The sequence below is a fragment of the Chaetodon auriga genome, chromosome 14 (genome assembly GCF_051107435.1).
Source record: "Chaetodon auriga isolate fChaAug3 chromosome 14, fChaAug3.hap1, whole genome shotgun sequence".
Classification (NCBI taxonomy): Eukaryota; Metazoa; Chordata; class Actinopteri; order Chaetodontiformes; family Chaetodontidae; genus Chaetodon; species Chaetodon auriga.
In genome coordinates, this window is record NC_135087.1 from 4817604 (window position 1) to 4833473 (window position 15870).

The 15870-nt window shown below is 46.3% G+C and overlaps 1 protein-coding gene across 2 annotated transcripts in view; it reads left to right on the forward strand.

Moving 5' to 3' along the window:
• Window positions 1–15870, forward strand: part of fndc3ba (fibronectin type III domain containing 3Ba) — a 93030-nt gene that overhangs the window by 9454 nt on the left and 67706 nt on the right. For both annotated transcript variants that reach the window (XM_076748661.1, XM_076748662.1), the window contains exon 2: window positions 14195–14340. In XM_076748661.1, coding sequence (XP_076604776.1) covers window positions 14224–14340 — 117 coding nt within the window. In that variant the 5' untranslated portion in view covers window positions 14195–14223. The remainder of the gene's footprint in view (window positions 1–14194; window positions 14341–15870) is intronic.

Consider the following 15870-nt stretch of genomic DNA (forward strand, 5'->3'; position numbering starts at 1 on the left):
GTGTGTGTGTGTGTGTTGGAGCACATCCCTCAGAATCAGTTGTTGTCTTGTCTGTGACTGAGGAGACAGGTTTCTCATGTAGGTGTGACTAAATAGTCTTTCTCTCTCAGCACCCACCCACCTACACACACATACATGCACACACACACACACACACACACACACACACCACCCACTGAGCAAGCTTTTTCATGGCCCATAAAACTGATGATCTGAATGTCTCTTGGTGGTTTGTCTGCGTCTACGTGTTCGTCCATCCGAGAATGTGAGTTTGTGCATCCGTCTGTATCTGTGTGCGCGTGTGTGCGAGTGCGTGTGTGTGTGTGTGTGTGTGTTTGTGGGGGGGGGAATTCACTTCTTGACTTGGCATAGCTGTCTTAATTAAGACTCATGGCATGCAGCCCTGATGGAGCTCAGCATTAGTGGCAGGGACATGCTGTGTGTGCAGGCCTGGATGGCAGCGGGTCCACTGGCACTGAATGTGGGCTTATTGTCTGGACTCTGCGGTTGTCCTCCTTCACTCCTCTTTACGAGCCCCTTGTAACGTAGAGCTGATTAGTATGATTGTCGGTTAGGTGGGTCTTCACTGCAAACTTCGTAGCAGAGGTAAAACAACAAAAGCCGTCTTCGAATGCTTCTAAATATAATAATAAACATAATAAACTGCATGCCAGTTATGCACGTCTTTGGTATTTAGTTGCTTAGTTGTTATTTTCCCAGTTAAAGGTATGATGTGTAGTATGTCTGCCATTGCACAAAAAAGGAGATAATGGCGCGCACACTGTTGTCAAAAGCCAAAAATGTTCTTGTCAACACTGCAAGCAGAGTTACTGAATAGCTTCACCCTGGAAGCAGCTCTCCAAAATCTCCATTTCCTACTGCAATTTTGTGTGGACGAACGGCCAAAACGCATAGAAAAGCTGTGTTTTGGAAAATAACCATGTACATGTGGACTAGGCATAAATTTTCCTCATTTGCTGTGAGAGCACTTTCAGAAGCATATAACTCATATTTGCTGCAAAACACCAGAGGCTGTATTTCTGTTGCAGGGTGCACACATCATCATGGTGCACGATTCTCCAAACTTTACGGTAACGCATTTAAATAAAACAGTCACATTGGATGCATCCTATATATTTCCATCCTCTGTCCTTCCAGACACATACAGAACTGTCTATACTGTCTATTTTGCCCTTTGTCTGATCCCTGAGTCTCATTCTGTGGTATGAGTTTGGGTTTTTGGGTTGGACTCCAGGGACCCGGCAGCTGAGATGTTTATTGTGCGTTGTACAGCTTAAGTTTCACTTTTTTTTAAACTTAGAAGCCAAATCATACACCAGATATGCTGAGCATGCACGTGAAATTGTCCGTCATGAGAAGCTATACAATGAGTCTGTCCTGTGGTGTTCTGGCGCGGAGGCTCAGCTGCAGTTTACTGGCTAGACTGAAAGTATTGTCCCGTGCCTGCCAGGGTATACAATGTATTGTGTGTACGTGTGTTTATGTATGTGTGCGCATGCTTGTTTTTGTGGAATGGAGTTCAGCCATGCCTGTTCACCCAATTGGTGTGTGTTTATGTGGGTGTGTGCCCGCCTGTGTCTGTGTGCCGATGTGCGCAGTGAGGAGGAAGTGGCTGTGTTTGTTTAAACTAAGCACGCTCAGCCATGTGGGACAATTTAGCGGGAATGAGAACCCTGCACCCCCCCCCCCCCCCCCCCCCTCGCCTCCCCTCACCCTTCCCCAAGCCTGCGCCGCTCTCCTTCCCCCACCCTGCCCCCGAAACCTTCTGAATGGGCGGCTGTCTTTTGAAGGCTGAGGGGTTGTTTGGGAAGTAGGTCCGATAGTGTGGGGGTGAGGACGGGGGTGGGGGGTGCGTGTGAGGAAGAGGGAGGCCAGGGGAGCACTCAGACAGGTTCAAGCTGGAAGTGGGACAGTAGAGGAGGAGATCTGAGAGGAGGCGTGAGCGCTGGTGCGTGGAAATGTAAAAAAGTTGAGCTAATGTTCATCAGCCGTCAGTCCAGACACAACGCTCGCTCCTTATCTGAGCTGCCACTTGAGGAGGATCCAGCTCTGCGGGCGAAGCATCGTATTGTCACCCGAGGGCTGTAAGACATGGAACCAACGGCATTTCATAGCAATAAAGTGTGTGTGTGTGTGTGTGTGTGTGTGTGTGTGTGTGTGTGTGTGTGTCTGAACCTGACCAGAAACACACCTGTGTATCATCTGCATTTGGTCAGCAGGTTGTTTACAGTCGTGTGACTTTAAACTCCGTCGGAGGGCAGGAAGTGAAAATGGAGGAGCAGGAGGAAAGTTCTTCATGTGGCTGACTGCGAAACATTGTGCAGAGGGTTAAAGATTATCAAGAATTCCTGAATCTGGAACAATCCTTGACAGTTTGTAGACTTCAAACTGGACAACCCCAGGTCTTATGTAACTTTATTAGAGTCAGCCGAGCCAAGCCGGCACCCAGGTGGCTTGTGTGTGCATCTCCACAGCCTGTCATGCTACCAACCCACCAGTCAGCCCAACTCAGCCTTTTAGTCTCCTGGCATGTGGAACTAGCCGCCATGTGTGTGGCCAGACTGAGCCTTGGAGATCCGAGGTGTTAGCGAAGGGTTTGCTGTGAGCTCTCCTCGGGCTCAGCGCTCCTCTCTGGGCCGCAGAGCCCTCAGCCTGTGTGGATCTGATGGAGGAAAGTCTTAAGTGTGGTGGAGCAGGAGGAGGGAGGAAGGGCGGGATGAGAGGGAGAAAGAGAGAGAGGGAGACAGGGAGGAGGGGGGAGAAAAAGGACAAAAGGAGAAGAAAAATCTGGAAGCGCTGCCATGAAGAAGAGTGAGTCATGTTCATGTGCTTGTGGGAGAATAGCCACTTCCTCTGTATTAAACACACACAAACACCAACAAAATACAGCGTTTTCTTAAGGCAGTCTGGCATACTGACAGGAAGAGCCAAGATGTTGGCAGGGCCGCTCATGAGGATGGCAGACTCACAGGGGCCGATGGAAGTCACGAAGACACCCGTTTTAACGATGATGATTAGGGCGGGGTGGGTTGAGCTTTGCGCCGGCCTGAGAAGCATTTTGCTGTGCGTGTGGTCACCAGCTTTGTGGCACCAGGCCTCAACATCTGTAAGTCAAAGGAGCTCTCAGTCGGAGGAGAAGCGCGAGAGACTGGCGGTCCGGGCTGATGTAATTGGTAGAAACGTCAGTGTCTGCGACTGGGATGAACGCTCTCACAAAGTCACTTTGTCTGCATGTTTGACTGTTTGCGTTGACTCCCGCACAGTGACCCCCGTTATTTCGCTCCGTTATTTTCTCCCCTCTGCTCGCGTCCTTTCCTCACACACAGCACACATAGACAGAATATACATCTCCTTTTCTCTCCTCTCCTCTGGAGTTACGTCGCTGCTACGTGGCTACGTGGCAAGCGTTGGACTGTCAGGGCCTCTACTGTGGGTTTACTGCCTGCTGGCCCCCAGCCCAACCACACGCACACACACACACACACACACACACACACACACACACACACACACACACACGGCCAGCCCACAACCGTACAGCTGCAGGAGGGAGGGCTCGCTGGCAGATGCACACATCTGCTGGAGCTAGCTGTGCTGTCCTTATGCGCAGCTAACAGCTAACACAGAGCTGATTGTAAACGCTCTGCCTTCATGAGTAGCCGGGGAAAAAAGCATGTTTCTAACTCTCTTAGCTTGACTCTTTATTTGCCGGACTCATTGAATTATCTCTTTACACACACACACACACACACACACGCTCACACGCACACACACACACTCACTGCCTGCTGTCTGTGGTATGACAGGCAGGACTAATGTTTGTTCTGGAGCAATAACACAATTAGGATTCCACACATTTCTCTCTCCACACACACTCAACGTGCGGCCCCCTCGTTCCCCTCCTCCCCATTCACTCCCTTCTCCTCTTTCCTCCCATCTTGTCTCCTCCTCCCTCCATCCTGCCCTTCTCTCAGTTAACAGATTGCTGTCAATTCCGCCTTGCACAGACAAGCAACAGATAATATTGATCTAATAACAGCAAATTGCTTTGTTTTTGACGAAATTACAGGGCTGTGTCAGTCACGTGTGTGTGTGTGTGTGTGTGTGTGTATTCCTGGCACAGCTCTCCTGTCCGGTCCACTGCTCTTCCGCTTAGGGTTTGATGCAGGTGATCTTCCACCATACACCAATTAACCTTTCTCTCTCTGTCTCACACACACACACACACACACACACACACACACACACACACACACACACACCGGACCTCCTCTCCCACAGCTCCTGACCTGAGTGTAAAACAGCCATTTCCTCTTCATTTTGTTCACAAAGAAAACTGATGCCTCACCTACCCCTCCCTCCCTCGCTCCCTTCCTCCCTCTTTCTCAACTTCTCTCCGTCTCCTTTTCTTTCTCCCTCCGTCATCTCCTCACCTTCTTCCTCCCTGACCCTGTTTTGTGTTCTCCTATGTGTTGAGGGTGTTGTCTTGATCCTGTGTGTGTGTGTGTGTGTGTGTGTTTGTGTGTCACAGTTATGTAACTGTTGTCTCTCCCTGGGAATGGACCGCTGCTTGTCTGAGCTCCGCTTTTGCTTCCTCCCGCCTACTGCCCCAGCGACAGCCTATAAAGGGAGCTGATGGCGTCCCGTAAGCCAGTGGGAGAGGGGAGTTGTGTTTTGACAGGGTGGTGGAATGTGAGGAAGGCGGGGTCTTTCCAGGAAGTGGATGGCAATAGAGTCAGATCCTGGACTCTTTGGCTGAGCTACTTATTTGGCAGCGTGGAAAAGATGTCGATGACGCTCTTTTTAAGTGGAAACAAGCTGATCAAAGCTTTGTTTTTCGCCGTGTACGAGAGCACTCTGTTGGATTTTGACTTGAGTGAAAGCGAGGCTCAGACAAGAAAACGTCTATCTTTTGAAGTTGTCTGAAGCTGGACGGGGAACGTTAACATAAGCATTACTTAAATCTCAAAAAGGCTCCGTGGGGGAGAGGGAGGGAGCGCAGGGAGGCGAAGGCTGACTTGAAGTCACTGGGTCATCTGTTTCTGGCCTGTGTTCCTGGAAACCAGGCCTGATGAGAGGATTGGATGGGTGGGTAGATGGATAGATGGGAGGATGACAGGGGAGAAAGGCTTCGCCCAGGGTGCTCATTTTCTGTGTGTTTGGAGGGTGAGGGATGGACGGGGGAGAGAAGTGCTGAGCCTGTCGTTTACCAGGCTGAGTCCTGACTTGTCGGCGCTCCGGCTGCGCACAATGATCTGCAGCATGCCTGGCATTTTGAGGAAACGGGAGAGAAAGGAGGCGAGGGTGAAGGCAGGGAGATTTAAAGAGAAGGAATAGTTCTACGAAAGGAGTAATCCAGGAAAAGGGTGAACACACAGAGATGTTTTTTCTCTTTGCCCCATTTAATCTGGGATTAATTAAACCCTTCATGACAGTTCAAGATTTCATCAGACACTTGCATCAAGATTAGGGGCGTCCTTTTCCAGGCACCGACTGCACATTGTTAATAGCTCCTCATCGGGCTTGATTTATGCGCAAGATGCAGGCAACCGACCGCAGTCCAACCTTGGAGGCTCATTTGAATTCTGTAAAAGTAGAGAAATGCTCGGTCATGCAGGGAATGTGGGACGTGGCAATGACAAAACTTCCCGAACTGAGCCAGAGTTTGGAGAAAAGGGCCTTTAGTTCTAGCGCTGCTAGTTTGAATCCCAGACTCTTGGGATTCTCTATGTTTTATATTGTGTTTGAAATGATATGTCCATCCTTTGCAGATGATACACACTGTCCTGCACCCTGACCAGGATCGGACGACATGACAGTATTTACCGTGCAGGCTAGGTAGCAAGTGAAGAGATAAAGGAAAATCCGACATGGCATTGTCATGTTAAACCATTTTATAGTCGTGAAGGAGATCAGCGTTTTTATCCAGAAATGACTCGACTGATGTGGCTCTGAGGTTAAACGTCACGATTAAAAGTCTTGAGCGGGACCTGTTAAAAGTGAATTGAAAGCCATAAGCAGCAGCTGCTTGGCTGCGGCTTTCGTTCACCATCAGATGTGGTTTCTTGAGGTGCAGGGTCTCATCTGTTCTGGGTGGAAAAGGTGCTCCAAAGGCCTCAGTTCCGGGAGTTTAGAGAGGAGCTTGTTCATACATGGTCTGCAAGTAGAACGTGTGTGTGTGTGTGTGTGTGCGCTCGTATGTGTCCGATGCATTCCACTCCACCCGTTCTGAGTTCTTCTTCGTGGATGACATATCATTACCGCAATTACAGGGCAAGAGGACTTCGACCATAGACACACACACGCACACGCGGAGGCATGCACACATAAAGGCGCTACACAAATGTATGCACACATATGCGGGCCAAATGCGTGAAGGCAAATTGAAGAGCAAGCTGAAACTCCGAATTTTGTTTCAGACACTTTGCCTCTTTCAGCCTCTCAAGGCACACACACACACACACACACACACACACACACACACACACACACACACACACACACACACACACACACACACACACACACACACAGACGCAGACTGCATATGTGCAGAAAGCTGCCAGCCGACGTGGGAACCCGAAGAGGTTCCATCTTTTATAAATCCCCTCTCTGTCTTTCTCAAATGTGTGTGTGTGTGTGTGTGTGTGTGTGTGTGTGTTCACGCTCCCCTCAGAGTAAGCACAAGCACAGCATTCCTCTTTGCCTTCCTCTCCACCCTTCTTTCCCTCCCCCCTCCCTCCTTTTTCTACGTCTCCCCCTTCTCCACTCCACCTCTTCTAATAGAAAGGTACTCACTCAATCTGTGTGTGTGTGTGTGTGTGTGTGTGTGTGTGTGTGTGTGTGTGTGTGTGTGTGTTAGAAAGAGGGTGAGTGAGAAAGAGAGAGCAGGTCTCTCCTAGACTGAATACCTTTTGTAAAAGGAGCTGGGGTTGAATGGGAGTGGTGTTGGTGGCAGTTTCCCACCATATTTAGACGCTACCCCCCCCTTTCTCCACACACGCACACACACACACACACTCACCCACTCACACACACACACAGACACACATACACATTAATGTGTCTGTGCGTATTAAGTGCCAGCACAGATTAAAGTTGTCAGTTGATAAGATGGGGTTTAAAGGGACTTGGATCAATCCCAATCGTGTTTGGCATATACTGTGTTTGTGTGCATGTGTATTTCTGTGTCTGTGCGTGTGCGTGTGTGTGTGTGCGTGTGTGTGTGTGCTGCAGTGAATAGATAGTCATTCAGTTCTGAGCACTGACACCTGAGAGCATTCCTCACTGCTTAACACGCCCAGGATGAGGAAAAGGATACCTACACGTACGTCTCTCTGTTGTCTCTCCTTCATGAGCACATTACAAACCAGGTTCACCAAAGTTTGTTTGTTTATTTATTTATTTTTACCAGCATCTCATAAACTCTGTTCACATAGGAAACACACGTACGATTGGCGTCGACTGAGCGTTCATTCGGCCCGTGTTCGCCAAATTCAATTTATATTTGGATCCATACTTGTGACTGCTAGACCGCAGAATTACAGACAATAACATTACCTAAGCAGGAAGTGAAGTTCACTTTCAGTTTCATTTCTCATTTCTCTATTTTGTTCAAATAAACCTAAGAAAATTCCCCTCTGATTGAAATTATGATGTTGCTGACCTGTGATCAGCTCAGCAGGGCCAAAGTGTCATATTGAGACTGACGGCAGTGGTTAAATCCACCATACTTTACCTCACCTTTCCTTTTTCCTCCATCTCTTCCTCCTCCTGTCTTGACTCCTGCCTTTCTCTTTCCTCTGTCTTCTTCTTCTCTTGGACATTTGTAGAAATTTGTGAGCATGTTAGTGTTTGCTTTGTGCAGCGAAAACTGGACCTGATAGGAGGAAATGAAAATGCGATGCTTAGATTCAGCTCACTGTGCTGTCAGTGCTGTGAGGGATCACAACTGCAGTTTTTTTTTTTTTATACATCCTTGCTTCTCTGCTTTTAATCACATAGTTGCTGGTATTTAAAAATGGCGGCTGTGTAAGATTCTTGCAAAGCTTGTGCAGCGAAGTTCAGTAGTCCAAACCCCAGTATTATGCAGCCCACTGAAAACTAGTACCTTGGTTGCAGGGCAGTTTTTTTGTGGTAGGAACCAAAATCAGAACCAGCTTTAAGTTCCTGAAAGAGTTCCCAAGTTCCTGGAAAAGTTGGTGCGCTGGATGAAAGGGCTTCGAGTCCGTCTTTCTCTCCGTTCGTGGGTATTAGCGCAGTGTGTGGCTGCGTATGCTTTCTGCGCTCAGTTATCCGGCACAGTGTAACTACCACAGCTGATGGTGATCAAGCTTCTCGTGGACTTTGTTTTAATTGAGACGTAATGCACTGACATAACATGCTCCATCACTGTCCTGCATATCAGCCTGTTTGTGTGTTTCGGTTCAGTATCAACACAGACATGGTTGTGTGACAGCATATTCATCTTCTGTTAATCCAAATCCTAAAACAGCACCAGACGCACACTTGAGCAGCCGATCCAAGAAAGACGTTACCATGAACTTGCAATCAAACACACCATGATGGGTGCAAGATTTTTTTTTGTTTTCATGCATATTTGCAGTTCTCCCAGACAAAAGAAATGCCTCAGACACCCCACAGTGCATAACATTGATAGACGAGCATTATCTAGCCTGTTTGGAACTCAGACACATTCCTCAGGCGAAAAATAGCCATCGCTGACTCTACTTTCAGATTAGGCCCGTGTGCCTCTCAAAGTTCAACTTGCTTGGCGAGTTTTCTAGACTTTTATGGATTTCCATCATCTCCGCTGCCTGTCCCTTGATAATAGTGCTGCGGGTGGACAGCGGGATTACATCTGAAATCAATGCTTGTCTCTTTCTGTGACACATTCACTTCTAAGAAGGACTTGTCATATCAGTCATGTGTGAACCATGTGCCTCTCCTAAAAAACGGGTCCAAACCCAAGTCTTCGAATAAACCATGAGAATAAAAGTATAAGAGCAAAGGTTTGTGCTGTGGATTACACAAACGCCTGTTTATCAGCTGATTGGAGCTGATTTGTGTTGAAAAGTGGCAGAACGACAACATGCGACTCATATCTAAGTTGCAGAAGGTCAAGAGGAGTTGAAATAACGTTATGAGCAATGCTCTCTTCACCTCAAGGCTGCTGTGCTCGCGGAAATGCAACAAAATTACTCAGTTTATGATTCATTCAAATAGTAATATGCATGGAAAGTAAAGAACAAAGGCTTTCAAAAAAGGCTGTCTGAAATGTTTGAGCTCATGTGAAACTCATCTCCCAAACATGAACTTTTTTAAGAGCTGACAAATTGTCTCTGTGCCGTCATTAACAGCAGAGGAAAAATACAAACCAAGAGAGTCAGACACGCTGATGTACTGATTCAGGCTCGCGCTGCATGACCAACGCAGCGACTGACTTTGATCTCCCCAGCTGTGAGGATTAAAAAGCAGCTCGTGCAGCAACGCAGGAGAAACGCGTACATGTATGTTAGCCCGTCACACGCGTCTGCAAGAAACTGTGTGCTGTCACCACGTTTTATTTTACATCATCAGCAAACTCCCTGCGGTTTGAGGTGGAAGAGGAAGTGGACATGTGATCAGTTTCTTGCCAGGATTTTTGTTTTTGTGAGTAATTCATTCATCTGAAGAGAAGCAGAAGTTGGTAGAGTCCGGTGCTGTTTGGTTAATGGGATTTTGCGACGTGTGAAAAATTCAAGGCTAGTTTTCGAGACAAATCCGAGCGAGAAATCTCAGCCTCAAGAGCTTTTTGGCTGTTTGTTGCACAAGTGTGTCTGTGTGTGTCTATGGTTGTATGAATGATGGCAGGAAGAGAGAGGTGTGAAGCAGTCAGCTGGAAGTAAGTCAGACAGTCTGGTAGGTGGTTGTGAATATCCAGTATGCTTCATCAGGATGGACAAACTGGAGTCATTGGGCGTGTGTGTGTGTGAATGATGAATGGCTGTGTGAGTAATGACTGTCGTGTTATGAGGTCAGAGCTGCCGCTGAATATCTAGGGCTACTGTGCGTGTGTGTGCGTGTGTGTGTGTTTTACTCTATGCATCTTTTATGTTAGAAAGGCAGTTTCCATGCTGACACAGGGCTTTCTGTCTAATGACACACACACGTGTACATGCACACACATGCACTTCCACACACACACACAAACATTCATGCCGCCGCACAAGTGGGTGATTGTCTTCTGGATTCAACATGGAATTTTTCAATTTAACGTTTTATCCATGCCGGGAATCGACACCTTATTCCTCCCACATTCCACAGGGCAACAGAAACCGCTGTGTGTGTGTGCGTGCGTGCATGTGCATGTGTGTGCATGGTGATGTCTGAAGCTATCAGCAGCAACATCCATGTGGTAATGAATCCAGCGGAAAACAAAGGTCATTATTCACTCATTGATGCTTTAAATTTCCGAGATCTGTGCATAATATCCTGCAGGACGTACGTGCAACGCAGCACAGAGGACAGCCGCAGAACAAAAAGTGCATCTCCGTTTGCGGCCAAGTCGAAAACCAGTTGCTTCTGCACGGTGAGAGGTCACGGATCAGTGGCTCCAAATTGCATTGAGAGGTTAAGTGCTTAAGTGTTATTTATAGGAATTATATCCCAAGATCCCAAGAACACATTTGTCTTTTTCTATTCGTCTATAGTTTATTTAAAGGAATAGTTTTGAGAAATATGCATATTCAGGAAGTCGACACCACTCATGTCTGTCCAGTAAATGTGAAGCTACGGGTAGTACAGGGTTAGCTTAGCATAAAGACTGAAAGCAGGGGGAAATAGCGTCCCTGGACTTTTACACTGTTTACATATTAACCACACGAGATGGACAGTGTTAGTTTGTGAGCTTTAGAGGTGCTGGTGGGCGGATTTTGTTATTTTTGCACCGAGCAAGGTTATCAGTTTTCCATCTTTATGCTAAGCTAAGCTAATCGTCTCCTGGCTCTAGCTTCAAATATTAGGTACAGACATGACAGTGGCATCGAACTTCTCATGTGAAGATCAGCAAGATCAGCATTTCTCCATATTTTCTCTCTTTTTGGCTTTTTTGCCAGTTCCAGTTGACAGTGACTTTGTTTGACACTGTTTCTACTAAAGACGAGGCACCGCAGCTTTTTTTGACAAGGGGACAGTTTTGCTTTCAGGCACAGTAACATGATACCTTTTATTACATTGACTTATATAATGTGGATTTTCCAGTTGCAATTCTTCACTCTCTCGATGCAGAAACGACTTCCTGCCAGGGAACATTACCCAACAACAGAAGTCCTTGAACGTCTCATTTCTGCGTGTGATTCAGGCTGATGTGTACAAAGGATTTTATAAATATAATGAGTTTCTTAGGAAATAAAGGGTTATTTTAAGAACAGGGTTAGTGGGCGAGACGTGTTGGACCATCCTCTTCCTCTCTCGCTCCCTATTTATCATATAAGCCGATCCTTCATTTACTTATTCACTCTCTCTTCCTCCCTCCTGTCTGTCTCGCTTTTCTCTTTTTCCTGGCAGGGCTGAGAGTGGTGTTACCATCTGCCTGTGATGTGTCCTGGATGCAACTGTGTGTGTGCGTGTGTGTGTTCAAGGCAGGATGGCCAGGCTGAGCTGGGAACGGGGCTCAGATGGAGAAAGAGCGAGAGATTTAAGTGTAGAGGACGAACAAAAATCCAGAATTGAACGAAGAGATGGAGTCAGAAAGGCGGCAAAGACACAGAGGCCGATGTGCGAGCGTGTGTGTGTGTTTATCTTGCAACAGTATGAGCCACAGCTGTGTGATCTACTAACCCTTTCAAAGACCTTGTCAGTGCTAGAAGACGACCAGCTGAAAGAAAAGACACACAATGACACACAGCTGTTTCCAGAGGAATGCTCTGTGTGTGTGTGTGTGTGTGTGTGTGTGTGTGTGTGTGTGTGTGTGTGTGTGTGTGTGTGCATATTATCCGTGTGTGCGCTCTGTGTCAGAGATGGATAGATTTCTTTTACTTACTGAAATGAGAGCAAATCCCTGATGCATAGTGTGTGTGTTTGTGTGCGCTAACAGCAGCTTATAGCCATTAGTCAGAAGCTGTTAGCGGTGATTTCATTCACCGGCGTCGAATTGAAACACCTACGTCATTCAGTAATCCACCTCTGGCAATGAATCTGTGTGTGTTTGTGATGTATGTGTTTGTGTGTGCGCTCGCCATGGGGTTCTTTGTGTATCTGCTGTATATATATGTGTGTGTGAGAGTGTGTTTTCCCCCAGGAGAGGCTGATAAAGTTCGGGTTAGCAGCTCGGTTAAAACCATGATGAGGCCCACGTGCTCGGCTGACACACATTGCTTCAGGGATTTTTTTTTTTTTGCTCTGGCCCCATAGCCAATTAGGTGAAACCATGTTATTTTCCACTTAAGATGAATGCCCTTGGTTGTTGTTTTTATTTTATTCATAGTTATGCTTTTTGGTTTTACTGCTATTATTATGCAAGCAAAGAAAGCGTCTCCACATTTAGCTCTTCGGGTTCCTCTCCAAAGAGCGCCAACACGATTGACCCCAGAAGCCCTCGGAGGACATCTCGGTCTTGCCGTGTGTTTGCATGTTCATATGGAAGACTAATCTGCTGCATTTGCAAAGCTAACAGCAGGTGCAGTCCTCCCTTTTCACCCACCAATCTAAGACCTTATTCATCCAATGTTTCTTTTTTTTATTAATCCTGCAAACAGGATATTCACTGTAATCCCTCCTGTGTTTTACAAGACTATTGTTGATGATGAAGTGCTTTGAATTAGCCTCTGTCTCTCTCATCTCTGTTTTCATCTGCCTCTTTCATCTTTATTCTTTTATATTGACATGATATGACTTGTACCTTTGTCGAAGCTGATACGCCTGCCTGTACAAACCAAACTAAGGGGAAAAGACAACATATTAGGAAAGTACCAGTGTTAATCTGTTAGGAACACTGGAATAATGGAATGTCCTAGTTCTGTGTTTGTTTTCTTTTCTCCTGTGGACAAATCTATCTTTTCTAACCTTTATCTTTATCTTTCCATCTCTCTCTCATTGTTCTGCTTGTGTGCACCTTTTGTCAGAACAAACCCTTTGGATTCCACTCTGTCGAGCTCAGAACAGTGTGTGTTGTTCCAGGGTACATATGGCAGCCTGTCGTGTTTCATGTACACCTCTGTTATTAGAAATCCATCTGGGTTTTGATCCAAGTGCTTATCGAATTCGGGATGGAAAACGCTTGACTACAGTTAAAACCGGTGAAAATGGACTAATTTAATAAAAGCTCTCCGACAATGCAAAAAGTTTTCAAGCTCCCATGAAGTGGGAAAATTGTTTTGTCGATGAGGAAATTGCACAATTAACGCTAATGGAAGCACACTGGTGGGCTGGTCTAATGCAGGCTTGGCACGATCTGCCCTCATATTCCATTGTACAACAGTTTGTACACAGGACATTTTAGAAAATCAAAACATTTATTTGTCAGCTGAGAGTTAGATAGAGGATTGAATCCAGTCTCACGTCTGTTTGTGCAACATGAGGCTACAGCTGGTTAGCTTAGCCTAGCATGAAAACTGGATGCAAGAGCAAACAGCTAGCCTGTTTACATTTGTGCAGATTAAACAAATGAGGTACTTGGTCAGCAGTCACAATGTAAGAATTATTAACAGTAGTATGTGTAGCATAGTAATAGTGAAATATAAAGCAATGATAATAGTACTAGTAGAATAATGCAGTATAAAATATGCAGAATAAGTAAGATACATTGAGTTACTGCACAGCCCAGTTTAATTATTATACATGTTGATGACATTATTGTTGTTGTTGTGAGATCAATATAAACTTTACAATGGCATCAATTTTCTTGTCGAACTCTTGGCAGCAAAGTAAACAAGCGCATTTCCCAGAATGCCATAGCCACATATATGGGAACCTTTGTGTTCTGGCCAACAATAACTTTGATTTTTTATCTGGCTGATGCTTTGTTTCTTGGTGCAAACGTGATCCTGTTTGATTTGATGGCAGCGCAGGTCCTTTTCGTGTCACACCTGTCTGTGTCCTTCGTGTGATGACACTCTGTGAATGTGCTGTAGTCACTGTGTGAGTGTGTATCGCTGCTGACGTCTCCTGTCTCCCTCTCTCTGTTCTTTCCCAGGTAGGGCAGTTCAGTGAATTTCTCCATGAATGTACGTCACAATGATGATGACAGACCAGATTCCACTGGACTTGGCTCCGCCCCCCCTCCTGAACGGGGAGGTCCCTCTCATGCCTCACATGGTTAACGGTGACGCGGCACAGCAGGTAAACACTCGCATGTCTGTCGTGTGTGTTCACTTATCCTTGCAAATGCTTCTTTCAACATCCCTGTGTTGCTGTACACACTTCAACCAGACGCACGCAAGAATGCACATCAAACGTCCGTGCAGGCACTTCCCTTTGTTGTCGTTTCGTCGCGTGGCTCATGGTTTGTTGCCACAGGTAATGAACAGCTGTTACAGTAAGACATTTGTCATATAAGGGGAAGGAGAATACACACAGGCGCTCGCAGGCTCACGCACTTGCATCATTCAGCGCTGGAGACATTCTGTAACTGGCTGACTGGCTCCATTGATGGATCCCAGGCCTTAACTTAAATCACTTTGGAAAAGGATTCAGCTGCTTCTCTGAGACTGGCTTGATCTTATCAGAAGCCGCAGAGCCAACTGGATCACCTTCAAAGCACGAAGCCCCACCCGGGCTCTGCGCCGGCGGAAGGGCGCGATGAACCTAATTAACAGCGTCACAGTTAATTGACCTGGGTCTAATCCTGGTGTCGCAGATACAACTCATACACCGTGTGCTTTTGGTAGATGAGGGATGATGAAGATGATGTTTATGTATCATCTGCTGCCTGTTCCCTCATAGCCCAGAGGAAGCATGTGGGAGGGTTTTGGCTGCGACACATAACAGTTAGGGAGGGTTTTGGCTGTAACACGCAGCAGTTAGGGAGCTCTTTTTATTGTAACACCCTGCAGTTTAAACTCGGTTCCCAGTGTGGAGTCAGGGATCTAGACCGATGATTATATAGATTCGACTCTGCATGCGTGTGTCCGTGTTTGTGTGTATTTGTTTGTTTCTCGGGCTGTCTTACACTGTGTGTGTGTGTGTGTGTGTGTGTGTGTGTGTGTGTGTGTGTGTGTGTTTCTTCTACCCCTTCAGTGTCTGTGTGGGCACACAATTGTCTGTGTTGAGTCTGAGTGCATACTTCGGTGTTTGTGTTTGTCTGCTTGCTTGTCTATCAGCTTTCCTGTCTGTCTATCTCTGTTTACCTGCCTACACCTGTTTATGTGCGTGTTTATCTGTGTCTGCGTGCTCCTCTGGTGCGAGGCCAAGCGAAGACATCAGATTCATTGTTAGGCTGCAACACTATCATTCCAGAATATTTACCGTGTAAAGAAGTGTGACATGGTTATGGAGAAAGTCTTTTGAAGAGCCAAAGTACGACCATCACATCTCGTATCTTGTAATTGAATTTCTCATTGATGAAGAAATAAAGTGAAATACATTCCCAGGGTTCTATCCATGTACTAACATACAGTGTATTAGCATATACTGGCACCATTTGCTAGTAGCATTAGAATTTGAACTGCAACAATGTCGCAATATTTGGTTCTGTATTCTGTTCTGTTTACATAATGAATTGCATCAGTGTAGCCAATAGGAGGTTCCATATTCTGTTCAGAACCTTCTATTGGCCACATTGTTTGCCCTTCATTATGTTGTGTGGCTCATGTGCGCTTGCTCGCATGGAAGTTTTCTTCCGTTGGAGTGCTGTTACTCTCATGATTCTTT